General features: G+C 34.3%; 3 protein-coding genes across 4 annotated transcripts; 2 read left to right on the plus strand and 1 right to left on the minus strand.

Moving 5' to 3' along the window:
- On the plus strand, positions 1 to 815 carry LOC108216523 (basic blue protein). Its single transcript, XM_017389304.2, has 2 exons — positions 1 to 178; positions 616 to 815. The coding sequence occupies exons 1-2, from the start codon at positions 1 to 3 to the stop codon at positions 813 to 815; spliced, it is 378 nt and encodes a 125-aa protein (XP_017244793.1).
- Positions 816 to 4,829: 4,014 nt separating this feature from the next.
- LOC108218647 (uncharacterized) lies at positions 4,830 to 17,315 on the plus strand. 2 transcript variants are annotated; one of them, XM_017391680.2, is made up of 11 exons: positions 4,830 to 5,281; positions 6,720 to 6,948; positions 7,652 to 7,799; positions 10,381 to 10,488; positions 11,280 to 11,437; positions 12,885 to 13,050; positions 14,007 to 14,143; positions 14,268 to 14,955; positions 15,122 to 15,234; positions 16,297 to 16,552; positions 16,878 to 17,315. In XM_017391680.2, exons 1-11 carry the CDS (start codon positions 5,077 to 5,079, stop codon positions 17,178 to 17,180), a joined length of 2,511 nt encoding a protein of 836 aa, XP_017247169.1. In that variant the 5' UTR covers positions 4,830 to 5,076; the 3' UTR covers positions 17,181 to 17,315. The 2 variants fall into 2 exon arrangements, with proteins under 2 accessions (XP_017247169.1, XP_017247170.1); XM_017391681.2 differs by having other exon boundaries at positions 4,926 to 5,281; positions 6,726 to 6,948.
- Positions 17,316 to 18,074: 759 nt separating this feature from the next.
- On the minus strand, positions 18,075 to 19,126 carry LOC108218648 (fatty acid elongase 3-like). The gene has a single exon (XM_017391683.2). The coding sequence runs from the start codon at positions 19,051 to 19,053 to the stop codon at positions 18,244 to 18,246; it is 810 nt and encodes a 269-aa protein (XP_017247172.1). The 5' UTR covers positions 19,054 to 19,126; the 3' UTR covers positions 18,075 to 18,243.
- Between the last annotated feature and the right edge of the window lie 77 nt (positions 19,127 to 19,203).

Consider the following 19,203-nt stretch of genomic DNA (forward strand, 5'->3'; position numbering starts at 1 on the left):
ATGTCCATGGGAAGAGGCAGAGCAGCTGTTCCAGCAGCATTGGTGCTTTGCTTGGTGCTGCTGCTGCATAATCAAGTGGCTGAAGCTGCTGTCTACAAGGTCGGAGGCGCCGGTGGATGGAACTTTAACACAATTCGCTGGCCCGATGCTAAACACTTTAAAGCCGGCGATGTACTAGGTGAATATCAAGTTATCTTGTTACTTCAGTTTATTATTTTTTACTTCAGTTATAAAGTGTTCTGGGGTCTTCTCTGTTCTAAAGCTAGGCAACCAGCTCTAGGAGTATCTGTCTGATGATTTTTTGAACAATTAATTAGTAATGAAGTAGAGTATAAATTGGTTGACAAACTTTGTTTAATTTCATTTTTTAATCACCGTAACTTCAAATTTATAATAGGTGACCAACTATTGTTTAAATTCATTTTTTAGAAAAATACTGATCTTTCTTTTTTTTATGAAAGTAGTCCTTCACGATTTCTTTGAAACTTGAAAAAATGTATGGTCATTATATAGTGAATTTAAAACTCGGGTCACTAAAGTGCAAAACTGATTAATTTCGGCCACCACTTTGTATTTTGCTCATTAGTAACGATTTTTTTATTTTTTTTTTTGTAGTGTTCAAGTACAACCCATCGCTCCACAATGTGGTGAAGGTAAACAAACGGGGTTATCGGAGTTGTGTTACCCCACGAGGTGCCAAAGTATATCAAACCGGAAACGACAGAATCACACTTGCTAGAGGCCGTAACTTCTTCATATGCAACTTTCCTGGACACTGTGAAGCTCAAATGAAGATAGCCATTACCGCGACTTAACCTTAATCAGCATCAAGTGTTGGGCTGCTGCATATGAAATCATGTAACCACTATATAAATAAAGTTTTATGTAATCCTTATTAGCCATCGAACTTCTTTTCTTCCTAATATCACCCACTTTAGTGCTTTTGTTTGATCGATGACTGGTTTGTTGTTTGTTAATAAGATGGAGTAGTTTTGTACCGGTTTTTGTTTGAATGTTTGTTAATAAGATGCCGTGGTTTTCTATTTTAAATATTTTGAGTTATTTTCCTCTGAAGCTATCTAATTATGCCTCGGACGTCATTATTTTTAAGTGCGCCTGAGTTTAAAATCCGGATTTTTTGTCACTTTCAAATTTTAAATTAAAAATTATTTGTTTGTGTAATAAGTCACAAGTTGAAGTTAGATAAGTTAAAAATTATTTAAAGTTGGAAGTTAGTTTGACATATTTTTTTCAGTAAATTAATTTTTTCTGATAAAAATGTCTCATAATACATAAGTTACCTATAAATCACTTTTATTGTTATTATTATATTTTTAATAACTCACCAGTCATCAATAAATCAAAACTTGTCCAAATAGACAATTTAAACTCTCAGTTTATCATATAAATCACATTAAACCATAAATCAGCGAAAGAGCTCAAGCCTCGTCACTTTAAATCTGATTATATAGGTAGGATGAAAGTGTCAACTCTTAATGCCAAAAACTCAACAAGTTTAATTAACATGGACAAATCTTAATATTATTATTGTTTATACAAAATATTATATCCTGTAGCGTTTCAGGCAAAAACTTTTTTTTTAATTTTTTTTTAAAATTAAAAGCGCTACTTAAAGTAATGTTTTTTGGTTCAAAATATTATTTTAAGTTGTGTTTTGAGTGTTAAACACTACTTTATTCTGAGTTACCATGATTTCTATTTTTAAAATTCAAAACGTTATTTAAAATGATGTTTTGAGTGTAAAACATAATTTATCATGAATTATTAAAATAATTCTTTTGAAAAAAGGAAAAAAAACAAAATGGAATATGAAGTTTCGTGTGTAAGTTTTGAGTTAGACGCACGACGATCCGGTGTTTTGGTGTGGTGCAGTGATATTTCTCGAGAGCAATCTCCAGCAGCAGATTAGCTATACGATGTTAAGTTACAATTTTGAGAAATGTGGATAAATATTCATATCCCTGCTCATTTCTTAAATTTTAAAATTCATTATCCTAACTCACTCCTCATTTATTTTTTAATAATTAAATATCCAACTCTTACGTTTGTACACTCTTTTCCATATTTTTTTATTGGGTTAAATATCAAAGTGGTCACTGAAGTTGAGGTCATATATCACTTTGCTCACTAATCTTATCGGGGTCTCATTTCAATCATTAAAGTCACAATAAATATCAATCAAGCACCTCCAAATTTCAGTTCAAGGAGTAAAAATATTATTTATAGAGTTTGACACATTATTTTTGAATACTACCACAACCATGTAAAACGTTATGACTTCTATTATTTATGACAATTTATTCAGATTTTATCAATTTTATTTAGTATTTATTATTAATTAAAATAAAAAATGTATTAATATAATAAAAAATAAATAGTAAATAAAATTTAAAAAATCTAAATATATTATCATAAATAGTAAAAATCATAAACTTTTACTTGGTTGTGATAGTATTCAAAAATAATGTGTCAAACTCTATAAATAATATTTTTACTCCTTGAACTTTAATTTGGAGGTACTTGATTGATATTTATTGTGACTTTAATGATTAAAATGAGACGCCGATAAGATTAGTGAGCAAAGTGATATATGTACTCCACTTCAGTGACCATTTTGATATTTAACCCTTTTTTTATTATCTTTTTGTTAAAAGAATTTGAATTTAATATTATAATAATAATAAGAAAAACAAATAAATATTATTATGGGAAATCTACAAAACTACCTACCTTTTCTTTTATTGTTTTAAAAAATTTTACCTTCCAGAATTATTTTTAAAAATACCTTTTCATAAATTTTTTTTTTCAAAAATACTGTTTGCAACTTTTGCAACCTCATTTGCAACTACAGGCGGCGCCAGCCGTGTTGCATATGTGGTTGCATTCAGTTGCATATGGTTGCATTCAGTTGATTCTATTGTAATCTAATGGCCCCGCCAGGGGCACACCATACATCTGTTGTTACTTACAGTTTTCGGTTGCATTTAGTTGCAACTAAGGTTGCAAAAGTTGCAACTGCAGTTGCAACCTCATTTGCAACTTTTGCAACCTCATTTACAACTATATATAGTTTTCAGTTGCATTTAGTTGCAACTGAGGTTGCAAATGAAGTTGCAACTGCAGTTGCAGCAGTTGCAAAAGTTGCAACTTCATTTGCAACCTCATTTGCAACTTTTGCAACTAGGGGTGTTCATCAAACCGCCCACACCGCATAAACCGCCCGCACCGCTCCGCACCACACCACAAAATGCGGTTTTTCTTTTTCGTGGTGCGGTTGCGGGTTGAAATTTTAACAAACCGCGCGGTGCGGTGCGGGTTGCGGTTTGATATTATACAAACGCGGTTCAAACCGCACCGCACCGCTTTATTCTAATATATAAAAATATATCACATATAATTACAAATATTTATATTATATATATAGATTATTTATTATGATGTTATCTCATATGTGTGTATATATATGTTCAATTTACTCAACTTAATTTTAATAATTTTTTAATACAAATTAAGATTAGTTCTAAGACGACAAATTAAATATTATAATTATATTTGCTTTCAATGAAATAACTTGTTAGTGTTGAAATCTTTTCATCTCTGTCATTATCATTTTCATATTTTAGTTTACATTTCTTTTGATGAGTATCCTTAACTCCTAATTTGTGTGTGTGTATATTATTTTAAATACGTATAGTTTAAAATTATATTTATATTGTCATTCAAAAGTATAAATATTTTGAATGTCTAAACCACGCAAACCGCATGAACCGCACCACACCGCACCGCAATTTTGTGGTGTGGTTTACGCGGTTTTTATATTACGCGGTGCGGTTGTGGTTTATGATTTTTCTCAAACCGCATGCGCGGGTTGGTTCGCGGTTTTAGGAAAAAACCGCACCGCCCGCACCGCGAACACCCCTATTTGCAACCTCATTTGCAACTTACAGTTTTCAGTTGAACTAGTTGCAATTGCAGTTGCAACAGTTGCAACAGTTGCAACTTTCCATTTTTATTTGCAACTTTTGCAACCTCATTTGCAACTTTTGCAAACTCATTTGCAACTTTTGCAGCTTCATTTGCAACTTTTACGGCTGCGCCGCCCAAGGTTGCAAATGAGGTTGCAAAAGTTGCAAATCGTATTTTTGAAAAAAAATATTTATGAAAAGGTATTTTTAAAAACAATGAAAAAGATGGTAGTATTTTTAAAAAACTAATTTTACAGATGGGTATTTTTAAAAAGATCCCTATTATTATTGGAGTTGTCAATTAATATAGAATTCCTATTTTTTAGGATTTGAATTGTTTATCATATATTCAGGAATCTACTTAGTATACTGCTAGAGATGATATTCAAAATATTTTAGTTTTCAATTGTTGCCAATATTTTTTTTTTGCAGTGACCTAATTTTTATTTTATAAAAATTATGTATAAATTATAAATTATCCATACATACATATATATATATATATATATATATATATATTATTACATTTTTAATACCTAAAAATGATTACGGTTTTTCTATGGTGTGCCCAAGGGCACACACTAAGCACTAATTTTTATGAGTTTGGTGCATTCTTATTGGTCATGTAATCATAAATATGGATGACCCCCCTTGCATTTACACCAACTCCACCAATCAAAATCCACTAAACTCATCAAATTTAGTGCTTAATGTGTGCCCTTGGGCACACACTAGAAAGACCCAAATGATTAATATGTCAAAATTACCGAGTCACCGTAAGTAAATTTTATCAGGCGGGCTCGTTGACAGGTCAGGTTGGTTAAACTGCAACGAATTGTATCCAGAAACACTTGTTTTTACCAGTCGACCAAAACAATCACAGCAGAGAAATAAAGCACACGTTATTCACAAGTCCGTCTCTGTGGAGAAGCAAAATCCAAAATCACTTAATCTGATCTACCTATATTGTAATAATCTTACAGTTTGTGTGTGTATATCTTGATTACCAGCAAAACCCAACTCTGTTCTTGTCGAATAATGAAGCCCAAAAAGCAGCAGCATCTTGAATCTTGAAAAAACACACACGAAGATGCACTCAAAGTATTTGGTTAAAGTGTCGCCATTGTTTCCCGCGACTCCATATCATTATAATCATCAGCATGATCAAGATTTGAGAAGAATAGTATGTTGTGATAACAAGAAACCTTCATCTTCATCAACAGACAAACACAAGAAGTTTCACTTTAAGCTCCCTGGTGATAGCACTAAATGGAAGTTCAGAGATATTGATACCAGTAACCTCTCTCCCTCCCTCTCTGTTTGTGTTTGTGTGTATCTTGCACTGAAATTATGCCTTTCAATTGCTCTTTTCTCTTTGTACCCATTTCAAGTGTCATACTTTTGTTTGTTAGAATGTGTGTATGTGTGTTTTAATAAAATGTTGGGTAATCATTTAGAGAAATGTTTGACTGTTAACTTACTTTGAATTGCCTCTTTGATTTATTTCACTATTATCAACTCGATCTTATTCAATGTTTTTAATAGCAACTAAGCTTCACCGTGGACAACAAATATCCAATCAACTTCAACACTCTCTTCCTTGTTTGACTTCTTTTTAAATAATATCACCTGTATGGAGAATTTTGTGATTGTCGTCTTAGCATTATTGCTACCTTTTACCATTACATTAGCTCAAATACCTCAATTACTCTAGTTTTATTTAAAAATTCCAAATTCTCTGTCTTAAGTTAATATGGATGTTTATAAAGTGATAGCAGTATATCTCACAGACAATTATGATGCATTAGGCATTTACTGTGCCTTCACATATTGGAGGTACATATGTAGCTTCTATTTCGAGGAGACTTAGTGCTATTAAATAAAGGGACTAGCGGGAGGGGGGGGGGGGGGGGGGGGGGGGGTTGTCCTCGTGTTCTCGAAACTCGTATAACTTGATGATCACAAAACATTTATCTGTCTTTCATTTGAGGTTACTTATGGCTGACTTTACTTAGAGCTCATGTTTATAAGTTGTAGGGAACTGTGTCTAAATTCTAAACCATGAGTGCAAATGCTAACAAGGTTATAAGTTAGGTTTTGTCTAATTTCAGATACAACCTAATTTCACCCATTCCTGTCCTTTTTATGAATATAATCATCATATCTTTGTCCCTCTAGCCTTTTTGAGATATGCTACATTCCTATTCAAACCTTGCTCTCAAAAAAAAGTTTTGGATCTATTTTAAATCCAAAGTCTGAGTTTCACTGGCTTAGCTAATTCACCATGCCCACTGCAGGCCTTATAAGATTATCATTTTTAGGTTCACTTAGTAGTCTGTGGGATGGGATGTTACATGTCCTGCAAACTGTACAGTGTACCAGAATTTTATTATAAGCTAGCGTTCTATATGTAATGTGATTGAAGATAAAGATCTAACAAGATTTGGATACTGTCCACTTGTAAAATCATATAGCTTGAGCATAGTTCAGATTTTACTCTTGTTATGACCTGTGTTAAATCTTATTCTTTATTATATCGAACTGCATTAAGTCATCAAAATTTAATAACGAGCACTGGTTTTGTGTTTGGAGAAATATACGTGAAAGATTGAGCTCCGTCTAATTCTGTTTACGAGACTGAGATGCCTTATGAAATTGTTCTTTCATTACTAAGTTATTCATTATTGTATCATCTTTGTTTCTGCGAAAAGATAAGACATTTTTTCTTGGCAGAAGCAGTACAGTCAACCTTCAACCTATGGGTGTCAAGGACACAAAATCTTTTTAGTGAAGTTGCTACTCCCCTGGTAAAAAATGTTAATGATATAACCCCAAATAGTGGAGATGCATATGATACTTTGGACATCGAGGACAATTTTATGGCAGAACAGACTATTGATAGCAGAACACCAAAAGGGACGTTATCCGTAACTGCTATAACTTCCATTGAGCAATTTAGCAGGTAAGGTACTCAGCAACATCATCTATTCTACTTACAAGGATCTCCATTTGATGGCTAAATGTGTTTTTTAAACTTCAACAGTGAATTTGTTGCGTAATATTGAAAATTCATTGCAAGTATTAACTTCATCACTTATTTAGCCATAATAGCCTAATAAGGATGAAGAACCGCGAAGAAATATATGGAATAGCTCTAGAAGTGTTCAAAAAAAATAATTGAGTGTTGCTTGTTTAGTGTTTATAATTTATTTGGGAGGTAAGTTGGCATGTTCAAGGAATCTGTAATAAGTTAAATTGTTTGTTTACTTGTCGTGGTTTTATGATGAAGGGCCTATCTACTAGAAAGACTTGCTCAGAGTATAATCAGCTTTGACTGCACTATCTTTAATTATGTGTTTAACAGTCTGTTGCATTACTTAATCATCATCTACTTTTCTGTCTGAGATTATGATAGAGTGGAAAACTTTTTAGTAGGCTTTATCTGATTTGCATATTGCATGTGAAGTTTTGAATATGGAGAATGATATGAAAGTCGGACTTTTACTCTGGTTAAATTCTGTCATTGGCAGTTGTAACTTCTACAAATTAACCAATTACCTGTTTTTCTTGCATATTTTTCATCTCGTTGATTGCTTACATTATAGTTTGGAGCTAATTATTCTCCTGTAGAATATGATTACAATTATTGAGGTTAAGGTACACAGGATGAACGGATCGACTGGGAAGAAAATGCAGAAAATATTCCGAGGACTTGTTCCTGAATCAGTGTACAATGATGCTCGTAACTTGGTAGAGTATTGTTGCTTTAGGTTCTTGTCCAGAGATGGTTCTGAAATCCATCCTTGCCTAAAGGTTTGTTATGCTTAAGGGTTTTTATATTCTAGTTTCTTTAAATTGGTTTTGTTTGTGTTGCGACAAAAACCTGATGTTCGTTCTAATATTTGTTTTTAATTGATACCGGAGATATATATTTAGGGTAAAGGGTAAGAATATAATGATTTTGAATCTTTGATAAAAACCCTTTCTCTAAAATCTTTAGATTTTAGACGGGCTGGTTGCTTAACATGGTATCATGGCTCAGGCGTGTCCCGTGATCAACTCACGGACCCAAAATGGGCTTTCGAGTAAGGGGGAGTGTTAGGATGTAATGGTTCTGGGCCTTAAGGTTGTAGGGGAGTGTTAGAATATAATGGCTGGGACTAAGACCTTACAGTTTTAGATAGACCAGTTCCTTAACATAAAGAGGTACTAATTGTCACTGTAGAAATTTTTCTACCCTAACAGCACACATATGATAGTGTTCTAACTTAAATGTCCTTAAACTCACCTACATGGCTACAACTGTTGCTTGCGTGTTTAATTTTAAGTATTACATGAAACTCTCATGTTTTCTTATATATTAATATATGTTTACTTTAGTTTGTTATACTAAACTAAACTGAAGTTCATGAAGTTCAAGAGGAAAAAACTTAATAAATAAAGTGTCACACTCTTTCTCATGCTATTTTCTTTATAGAAGAATTTGACGAAGATTTTCTTTTCGCCTGGAAGAATGATTTAAAAAAAAAATAAATAAATTTGTCTTATATTCATACATTTGACTTTGGAGAACAAATGAAACAATACTTTATGTGTAATATATTAATTGATGCAGGATGGTAATTATATTATATTAAAGCAGTGAATTATACGATATCCAAGAATTATTTCAATCAATATTACTCTAGTAAAGTATATAATTAAAGCTAATTGGGGGATTACAATGCTTATATAGGGAACAAATATCCTAATCAAATAACCTATGAAAGTAGACTAATAACCACTTTGCTACACACAGCTATCACAGTAGACTAATAACCAACCAACAACAATAATAAAGAAAGTGTAAATAGATAAACGTTGTACTGAACACTGATGTTAACCAATACAACTCCGCAGGAATTCGAGAGACGCGGTCTCTCCCAGAAAACTACCACTCAATTACAGACTTTCAATATAAAACCCTAATCCCCTCTTTCTACCTATTTTATACTCCTTGTTAGTAAACTTCTTTGCCCTTCATTTACTCCAAAATTCCCCTTTTTGCCCCTGATCACTACTGAACGCATTTCTTCCTTTGCATATATTTAAACTTTATATTTTGTGGATCCCACTCCTTGCACTACCGGACTAAGGCCCATTAACAATTGGGCTTGAGCTTTATTATAAATAAAGTACTTAATAAACTCCTAACCCTGCATATGAAACTTTTAGATAAATACATTATTTAACTCTACACTAAATATACTTAAAATAATTAAAAACATATAGATAATTTTTTTTTATTCCCCATCACTAATCACATAACAAATAAATGAATATTGTTTTTAAAAAAATATAATAAAATTTTATTTTTGTATAACTAATGACAAGTTAGAGGTTTAACTAAAACTTATAGGTTTGTCGATACGTCTTAAATGTTAAATAGAAAATTAATTTCTCGAAAGAAGAAAGAAAAACAAAATTACTTTTATCGTATCTAAGACTATGAACTAAAAGCTTTTAATATTTTTTTTCTTATGTGGCAACACAACTTAAATCAATTATAATCAGGAAAAGTTAATAAGATATGTAGGTGAAAACCTAGAATATTTTGTTACTTATGGTTTATGTCTACAAACCTACATAAATAGAAAGAAGTACCTCGGAAAATGAATTAATAACATAACTGTTAATCAACAGGAGGGGAAGTTCTGATACATTAATCAACTTATGCGTGCGAATATGTTTTTGTTGTGTTAGGGTAGAAAACTTTCTACAGTGACAAGTAGAATCTCTTTACGCCGTGTGTATATGTATATATGATAGCTCTTCTTAAGAGGGGTTCAGTTTTGTCATTAAAATCCTTCGACTAGAATATCAGTTGGCAAAGTCATTGCTGGTTTTGTATAATGTCGCTATGCTAAATTAAATTAAATTAATTTTTTTAAAGAAAAAAAAAAGCTTAAATCTTGGATGGAGGATATCAGTCACCATACTCAATATTAAGTAACAAATACAATTTAAACCTCTTTCCATTCAAATGCTGCTACATTACCTAAATCAGTAGATTGAACCGTGTCCAAGCAATTTTAAGTTCTTACTTTTTACTAGACAACCAAATTTTAAGAGCAAAGACTCCATCCAATTTGATTCCCTCCATAGATTCTTTATGAACAGAGATTTTGGGGTTTGACTGTTTCACGAGCTGAACTGTATTCTGGACATTATCTTAGTAATTTGAATCTTCACTTAGAACGTGAAATGATTAAAATATATTTATTAGAATTGTTCAGATATAAACTCTTTTCATATTGCTGTGGACCACTCCATTCTTGTTGGTTCTAGTTTTGATGTTTATCTGTAATGTCTAATGATAGAACATTTTTTTTTTGGTTTTGAACCTCTATAACAGCAAACTGCATTTCAAAGGCTGATTTTCATAACTATGCTCGCGTGGGAGCAGCCTTACAGTGGTCCAAATGATTCGCGAGCTAAAGATTCTGTTAAAGAGTCTTTTCAGGTATGTATATAGGATTACATTTATTTGTAAACTGACTCAATATAGATACTGTTTTTCAATTGATGCCATCCCTAAAATAATTGATGTCATCCCTAAATCACTTGGCCCTAACATATGGCTGGACTGCTGGAGTGCAGTGGCATTGTATTGTATGGGATTTTGTTCTTGATAGCCTATGGCCTTGGACCAGTATATGTCTTCTAATGTCTCGCAGTCAATGGTTTCACCTCGGCTTAAAAGTACAAGCATTACTGGAGCCTGTGCAAAGCAGGGACTTCTATATTTGAATAATTGATTGATAGAACAAACAATTTAATATAAGATTATCCTATAACAAAATTTGTAAGTATGAATATTCTTTTATAATATGTATGCGACTGTTTTTGGTGTGTGTATGTATGAATAGAACCATATGTGTTTAATTAGGTTTGAATTCAATTTGATAATGATATTAAATCGAAATTTTAATTTAATATAGGCTTAATATTTTGTTATATCTAGCTCAATATATGACCAACTATGGATTATCTCATGTAGTATAATATAGATAGATATTAAGGCTGTGTAGAACTGTAGATGGCTTTGCACTGGAAGCTATGCATGTTTCTTATCTCATCATCATTGCCCATTGTCAGAAAAAAAATAAAAATATGTCTGCCTCTACATAAAAGAAATACCCGGCTTCTGTATACTAGTTTGTGTAAACTCTGCATTATTTGTGTTCTCTTGAAACTACTATGTTCTATCAACTATCATGACTTAGATATGTAGCTTTGTTATTGACTTTAAAGAGAAGGTTCATACAAGAAGAAGCTTTTGTTCGTATTGCCCCCGCTATATCTGGCGTTGCTGATCGGACTACTGCACATAACCTTTTCAAAGCGCTTGCTGTTGGCAAAGAGGGTATTTCATATGCTGTTTGGTCTACTTATATCAATGAACTTCTCAAGTAAGCTTCATAATGAGTAGAACAGTTTCTAACATAATTAATATATCCTTTTTTTTTTCCAAATTGTTGTATGCTTGTCATGCTTAGGTGTAACCATGCAAAATCTAGAGAATCTGTGCATATAGTATTCATATGCAAACGCAGGATGCAGTGATTCTTTGTTATGTAATAATTTTTACCTGTTCTTTAAGTTTTGACATCTAAATTCATACGAAATTGCATTCTAAAAGGAAATTGGAAAGTAACTGCATTTCCATCCCGAACCTGTAAATTCAGGCTTTTTAACCGAGAGTGACCGAAATTGTTCAGGCACAACATCTCATTTGAATTTTAGATTATTTTCCAATGATAGTTAATAGGAAAAGCATTTTTGATGCAGAGTAAGAATTTAAGATAGCCACAGAAATCCTCACCCGTAATTTTTAATTGCTGAAAAGAGAAATTTGCAAGGATCACGCCCTATATTTCAAATAATCAAAGTATTGTATAAGCAGGATTGGTTTGAGAATAACAAGATTGCAAGGAGTGGGGATCCACAGATTATAAAGTTTAATTATACGCGAAGGAAGAAACGTGTTCAGAAGTGATCAGGGGCAAAAGGGGGGATTTTTGAGTAAATGAAGGGTAAGGCAGTCTTTTACTAACAAGGAGTATAAAGTAGGAGCAAAAAGGGGATTAGGGTTTTATCTTGAAAGTATGTAATTGAGTAGTAGCTGAGAGCGCGCCTCTCGAATTGCTGCGGAGTTGTATTGGATTAACATCACTGTTCAGTACAACGTTTATCTATTTACACTCTCTTTATATTATTGTTGGTTGGTTATTAGTCTACTGTGATAGCTGTGTGTAGCAAAGATTCTATACATTACAAAGTATTCTTTGCAGATCAATATATAAATTTTAAAACTGAAAAAAAAACCATTGAAATTGTAGGATATAAGAAGAAAAGGAGAAAACTGGAATCCAAAAGCTTTATTTTTCGACTTGTCAAAAATATAGAGCACATTAGCATATATTATTTTACAAAGTATAATGAAATATATGTTTCCACTTAACTAACGACACCTAAGATTAAATGTTATTTCATATAAATACTGATAATTGTTTCTCTCTTCAATATATTATATACTTGCTTCTCTCAAGTCTCAGCCTCTAATTTAATGTAGAAATTATTTATGGCATGGTGAGGAATTGATAGATAAGAATAATTCACACAATATGTGATGTAAGTCACCATACATGAAGAGTCTCTTACTTTATTCTAACAGTTTGTGTGCTTTAAATATGTAATGCATCAACCAGTTCATAATAATGTTTAAAAAATTTTGGGCAATCTGTTGCTTATGTTTGTATCACATAGCTGAGTCGTTGTATTACTTATGATGTGCTTTCAGTATCTGACTCTGAATTATTAGAACTGAGGCTCCTATTCATCTCTGATTGAGTGTAGGGTGCATGAAGGAAGGAAATCATTTCAGTTTGAAGCAAGCCCTTGTCTTCCTGGTGAAAGAATCCTAACTCTTGGTTCCAGCAGGAAACGACCTGTCCTGAAATGGGAGAATAACATGGCCTGGCCTGGCAAGCTCACTCTGACTGATAAGGCACTCTACTTTGAGGTATACCTTTATATGCTGTCTGGTTGATATTCTCCTAGTTTTCCCTGTTTCTTTTCTCCAAAACTTGTTGTGTAATTTGAAGTGTGTTATTGAGCACCTAGTTCTATTAAGGTTAATCACAGTGTTAAACTTAAAGTGTATAAAACCAAGTAGTCGATATTGACGAAGAAGACTAGGGCATCAATTTTCATAATCTGAACTTTATAGAATTGATGATCAGTGGTTTTGTTAATGAAAGAAGAAAAAGACGATTGGTAAGGAGTCTATTAATGAAAAAAAAAACATTTTTTCTGCAAATTGGTTTAAAATTTTAATGCATCGCCTAACTATTGGTTTATCTTTTGTTTATATATTCTTCTTATGTTTCATGATGTTCTCCAACCGAAGAATCTGATGCGAAGAAACTTGATATTAAATTGACCACAAACTACTTTGAATCTGAAGTCACCCATTACCTAAAGCCTGTTTGCCCGGGCTTAAAGCCCGGGCTTTAAGCCATTTTCGACTTTAAGGTGAAAAGTGTATGTTTGTATAATATGTCAGTAGCCGGCTTAAAGTTAGAAATAAGTCAGAAGTCGGCTTAAAGTTAAAAATAAGTTTGAGGTACTTTTTTAATCACATAAGTCATGTTAAGTCATAAGTCATAAGCTTAGCCAAACAGGCTCTAGGATATTACTTACATCACTGTCTTCTATTTCATGTACAACATATTTTAACATTTTTTTTTAAACCATTAACATAGGTCGTTTCACGTCTGATATCTATCAAAACCTGTAAGCTGATAGTTGATGCTAATTTTAATACATTTTGTCATTTGTTCAATTGGGAGGTGGATTTCTGTTTGCTTTTTAGCAATGCTCAAGTCTACTGTATGTCTTGTGCTTTTCTGAAATGTGTAAAATTTTAGGGCTTTTAAATGTTATGCATTTTTTATTGTAAATGGCATCTTAATGCAGGCAGTTGGCTTGGGAAGGCAAAAGGGACCAATCAGGATGGATCTTGCAAATCACAAATCACGAGTAGAGAAGGCAAGGGTTGGGCCTCTGGGCTCTGACCTTTTTGATTCTGCTATATCAGTCACTTCTGGTTCGGAGTGAGTAAGCTTCTTCCTACTTAATCCCGACTCGGAGGATCTCAGCTTTTCTTATCAATTATCATGTTATTATAACTTGTATTTTTTGTTGGTTAATTTATATTCCTGTTGATGCAATTTTTAGGCAGAAGCCATGGGCTCTTGAATTTGTTGACTTGGGAGGTGAAATGAGGCGAGATGTGTGGCATGCTCTCATTAGTGAAGTTATATCTTTATACAAGTTCATCCAAGAGTTTGGTCCCAAGGATGGCGATAGATCAGTAAATGATGTGTATGGTGCTCAAAAGGGGAATTCAAAGGCCGCAACTTATGCATATAATGGTATCGCTAGGCTTCAGGCTCTTCAGTTTATGCGGAAGCTTCTAGACGAACCTGCAAAACTTGTTCAGTTCACATATCTTCAACACGCACCCCATGGAGACATTGTTTACCAAACTCTGGCTGTAAATTGTTGGGGTGGACCCCTGATTACTAAATATCCAGAAGTTGGTTATCAAGCAGGTCAAAGAGCGAGCCTCTCTGGTGAGGTATCAGAAAGTAACAATCATGTGTTTGACATTGATGGAAGTGTTTATTTGAGGAAATGGATGAGATCACCTTCTTGGACTTCCAATGCGTCGGTTGTTTTCTGGAAAAACTCTACAGTTAAGCATGGAGTAGTATTGAGTAAAAACCTTGCTGTTGCTGATATGACTTTGATAGAGAAGGCAGTAAAGACATGCAGAGAGAAATATCGAGTGGTTGAGAAAACACAAGCCACTATTGATGCTGCAATGATTGAAGGGATACCCAGTAACATTGACCTGTTTAAGGTTTATCTTTATCCACTTATAGTTGCTGCATTCGTTTGGTCGAATGTAAAATATTTGTCTGTAGAAAAGGCCTTGAATCAGTTGTCTATTTAGTCTATGGTTACTTGCTATTACTTAACATCTTATCAAATTTTCTTATGTTCAATTCCTTCTTTATATTTTGCAGGAACTTGCCCTTCCTTTGACCGTGATTGCCAAAAATTTTAACAAACTTAAGCGTTGGGAAGAGCCTTATTTGACCGCATCATTTCTTGCAATTACGTACACTCTTATTTTCAGGTAGGTACTTTGCAATTTTTTGTAAGAAATGCTCTATTGGATTGTTTCCAAGTAAACCTATATAAAGACAAGCACACTCAAAACTGAAATGCACAAAAAGGATTATTAGTGTCTGGCTGTCTGCGTCTATCTTCTATATCGTACCAAAGGAAGAATAATAATTACAGCACATGTTTCACATTTCAGCACTCTCTTATTTAGCAATGTGCCTTGAGATTATTGGTAAACTAGAATTTATCATTTTCTTGAAAACTTAGTCGCAACATCTGGATCTCAGACTCTGTCTGTGTGTAAGCATGTGCTTAAATGGTCTTCACTTTGACACTTCAAACCATAAGAATGAGAAGAGAAGCTCTGTGACCTTGTATCTTTATCAAATGTTAAGCATATGAAACTCATACTACCTCATGTTCCACAGGCCGCAAACTCTTGTTATGCATTTCCAGCATGGTACAGTGCATATATTGATACTTTGTACTTTCACCAATAGATGGTGTGTTGCTTGTACGGTTGTACCTAGTGGTGATATCTGTGTAGAATTGATTTTCATTCTTGGTAACAGTGGTTGGACTTGAACTTGTGGAATTATGGCATTTTTAGCTTCCCTGAAAATTATATCCACTTCTTAAAAGCGGTCATATATCACTCGGTGAGATTGTCAAGCTAGTCTATTGACGATTAAATGATTATCAAGTCATAAGTTTTAAACCACTTTTGCTTCTTACTAATTTAACAGCCATAAATAGACAATTGCTGATAGTGGATATAGAATGATTGGCTGCAAACTTTTGTGGCTGATTGATTCTATCAGTGGTGCATCTTTTCTGTAACTTCAGAGTTATTAATTCATTAGCTAAAGTATCTCAAATCCCAATAATTATACATCCGTCAAGCACAAAAGTCTTCATTGAGTCCACTATTGTTGCGTGATACATAGCTTATTAGCTTCTGAACTAATTGTTTGATGCTGCCTCATGCTCTTTTAATTGTATTGCAATTATTTAACTGGTAGCACAAAAGTGATACAAATAGTTTCACAACCTTTACATCTATCTTCTGCAGGAACTTGCTATCATATATATTCCCCACAGCTTTGATGATCTTGGCAGCTGGCATGTTATTATTGAAGGGGCTCAAAGAGCAAGGCCGCCTTGGTAGATTTTTTGGAAAAGTAACTATACGTGATCAGCCACCTTCTAACACTATACAAAAGATCATAGCTCTAAAAGAAGCCATGCGGGACATGGAAAAGTTTCTACAGCGCTTAAACGTCTCACTTCTGAAATTACGTACAATTGTTCTTGCCGGTCAACCTCAGGTATGGTACGATAGACCCATTAAGAAGTGCAGAACCTCAAAAGAATGTGCTAACTAAATCAGTGTACATTATTTTGCCAACATTGTATTCTGGAAAAAAAAAATCATGTAAATAAATTGATCTAGAGTGCCTTCTTTCTTCTCCTGATGAAATCTGAAGCACTACCAGGTTCTCGTTGATGATAGGAATGCTGAATATAGAAAAACTGGATGTGAAAAAATTATACCACCTATATATTCTTGTTTTAGTTTGTCGAGTTCTGTTCTATATTGCGTTATTAATTCATTTTCTTTCCGGGACTCATAACGGTTGACATGTTTTTCAGATAACGACCGAGATTGCTCTGTTGCTGCTATTAGGTTCTACTGTCCTACTCATCGTCCCATTCAAATACATTCTTTCTTTTCTTATATTTGATCTTTTCACAAGGGATCTTGAGTTCCGCAGAGAAATGGTTCTGAAGTTCACGAGCATGGTAAAGGAGCGGTGGGATACTGTGCCAGCAGCTCCTGTCATTGTATTACCCTATGTGGAAGACAAGACTGGTTCAGCAATAAAGGAAATTGAATCCACATCGCAATCAGAAAGGCAAACAGAAAGAAGTCAGGATGGTAGCAAGCCTAGATAAAGTTTGACATGTACATTTTCTAAAGCATCTGGGTTGAAGATCCTTAATGCCTTAGTTTGATCAAGAATATAGAATATAGTGGATTGTGTATGCACTTTTAAGACAGTTATTATTTATATCAGTAGTGTTTATTCACTCTGCTTCTAGGCTGAATGCTTAATCATGTTCCTTCCATAATTCTGAGACTTGTATACAAGAAGCGTGCTATCTGTTTAATAACATGCGTGAAAGAGACTATTTTATACGGACACTGATGATCACAATTTATACGAGAAGTGGGAATATTGAAAAGGCAAGAGAAGTGTTTGATCGATGCAATGCTTGCTGGTTATTCGCAGAATGGTGAAATGCTCATGGCTTCAAGTTTTCCTGAGGAAATGCTTGAGAAAGACATAATTTCATGGAACTTAATGATTGATGGGTTCGTGGAGATTGGTGATTTGGTTTCTGCTTTGTATTTATAATACCCTGTTTGGAAACATGAATTTCATTTGAAATTCTGGATTTGATCAAATAACTTGTTTGAGAATTTGGATTTCATTTGAAATTTAGAATTTCAAACACTAGTATAAATTTGAGAATTTGAAATGACAATTCAATCCTATCATTTGAAATGAAATGCTGGTTTCCAAACGGCCTCTTATCGGATTCCAAACCTAAATGTTGTATCAATGGTATTCCGATTTGCAAAGAGATGGTCAGCTTTTGGAGGCTTGAAGGTAGTTTGTCTGGATCCCAGATAAAAACGTGGTTTCTTGGAATGCTATGCTCTCTGCTTATGTCCGGCACTTGCAAATCGATGATACTGTAAAGCTCTTGACAGAGTAAGGATGCACTTGAGTCCTTAGGTTCATAACTTGAGATGTGCATGATCAAGCATCAGTTAATAAAAGACTACAGGTAAATGCAAGTAAAATATGTGTGAATTATCTTGTCATTTGAGCATGAAAAGTACTATAAATCATCAGTACGTAGAATGAAAGGCACAAACTTGTGATATACTAAACTCAATCAGCAGCACATAAAAGCTTAAAGCAACAAGCAGCAGCACAAGGGGTGATGATCATTTGTTTTTAAGCAGCTGCTCATTCTTCTTGGCCTGATAATTCTTGGAATGGAAATTGAGAAACAGGGCCAAAAGAGAAGCATTGAAAACTGCATTAAAACACCATCCCCAAATCCCACAACACCCTCCCCTCCAGAAATGATGGTAAAGCATCACTCCAGACACACAAAAACTGAACACAAACTGCACAATCTGGCAATCAGTCACCGCCCTCTTCCACCGCGGCCTCTTCCCCAAAGCACACAACAAGTAATAGCTATACATTATCACGTGCACCGTGGCATTGGTGATCAATGCCACCGGAAAAAGTGACTGACTCGTCGCAAGCCATAAATAGCACATGACCACCACCACGGTGTGGTGGTAAACGTGGAGGAACGAGAGACGGCGTCTGTCGTTGCTCCCGCCAAGGATGATCAAAAGGGTGTCTAGAAATTCAAGAATCTTGGAAAAATAAAACACATTGGCCCAGAAGAACACGGGTCCACGTGGAAGGGTCTCATTGGGTGGGAAACAAACGATCCAGGAATAGTTGGGCATTTGGTGGAGAATAGAGAGGGAGCAGCCGAGGGCCATGATGAGAGAGAGGAGAGAGAGGAGGAGGTTGTGGAAGGCGGAAAAGAGACGGAGGAGAGATTTGGGGAGAGTGAGAGAGATGTGGGTGGAGAGAGAGTAGGTGAGAGAGAGATAGGTGAGGAGAGTGAGGGCTAAGAAGAGTGGAGTTGAGCCCCATGTTTGGCCTTGGTTCCACTGGAACTGTGAGATTGAAGGGTGGTGAACAAGCCAGTAGGATGGGGTCAAGTTCATGTTGTGCACGCGCCACCGGCTCGAGGTGGAGATTGTGTCTTGACTCTTGGGGATAAGGCGCGGATTGATTATTCGTCTATTTATAGGTAGTAAAATTTCCACGATTGTATTATTCGAAAGGTATGGTGGCTTGTATTATAAACAAGAAAT

The sequence above is a fragment of the Daucus carota genome, chromosome 4 (genome assembly GCF_001625215.2).
Source record: "Daucus carota subsp. sativus chromosome 4, DH1 v3.0, whole genome shotgun sequence".
Lineage (NCBI taxonomy): Eukaryota > Viridiplantae > Streptophyta > Magnoliopsida > Apiales > Apiaceae > Daucus > Daucus carota.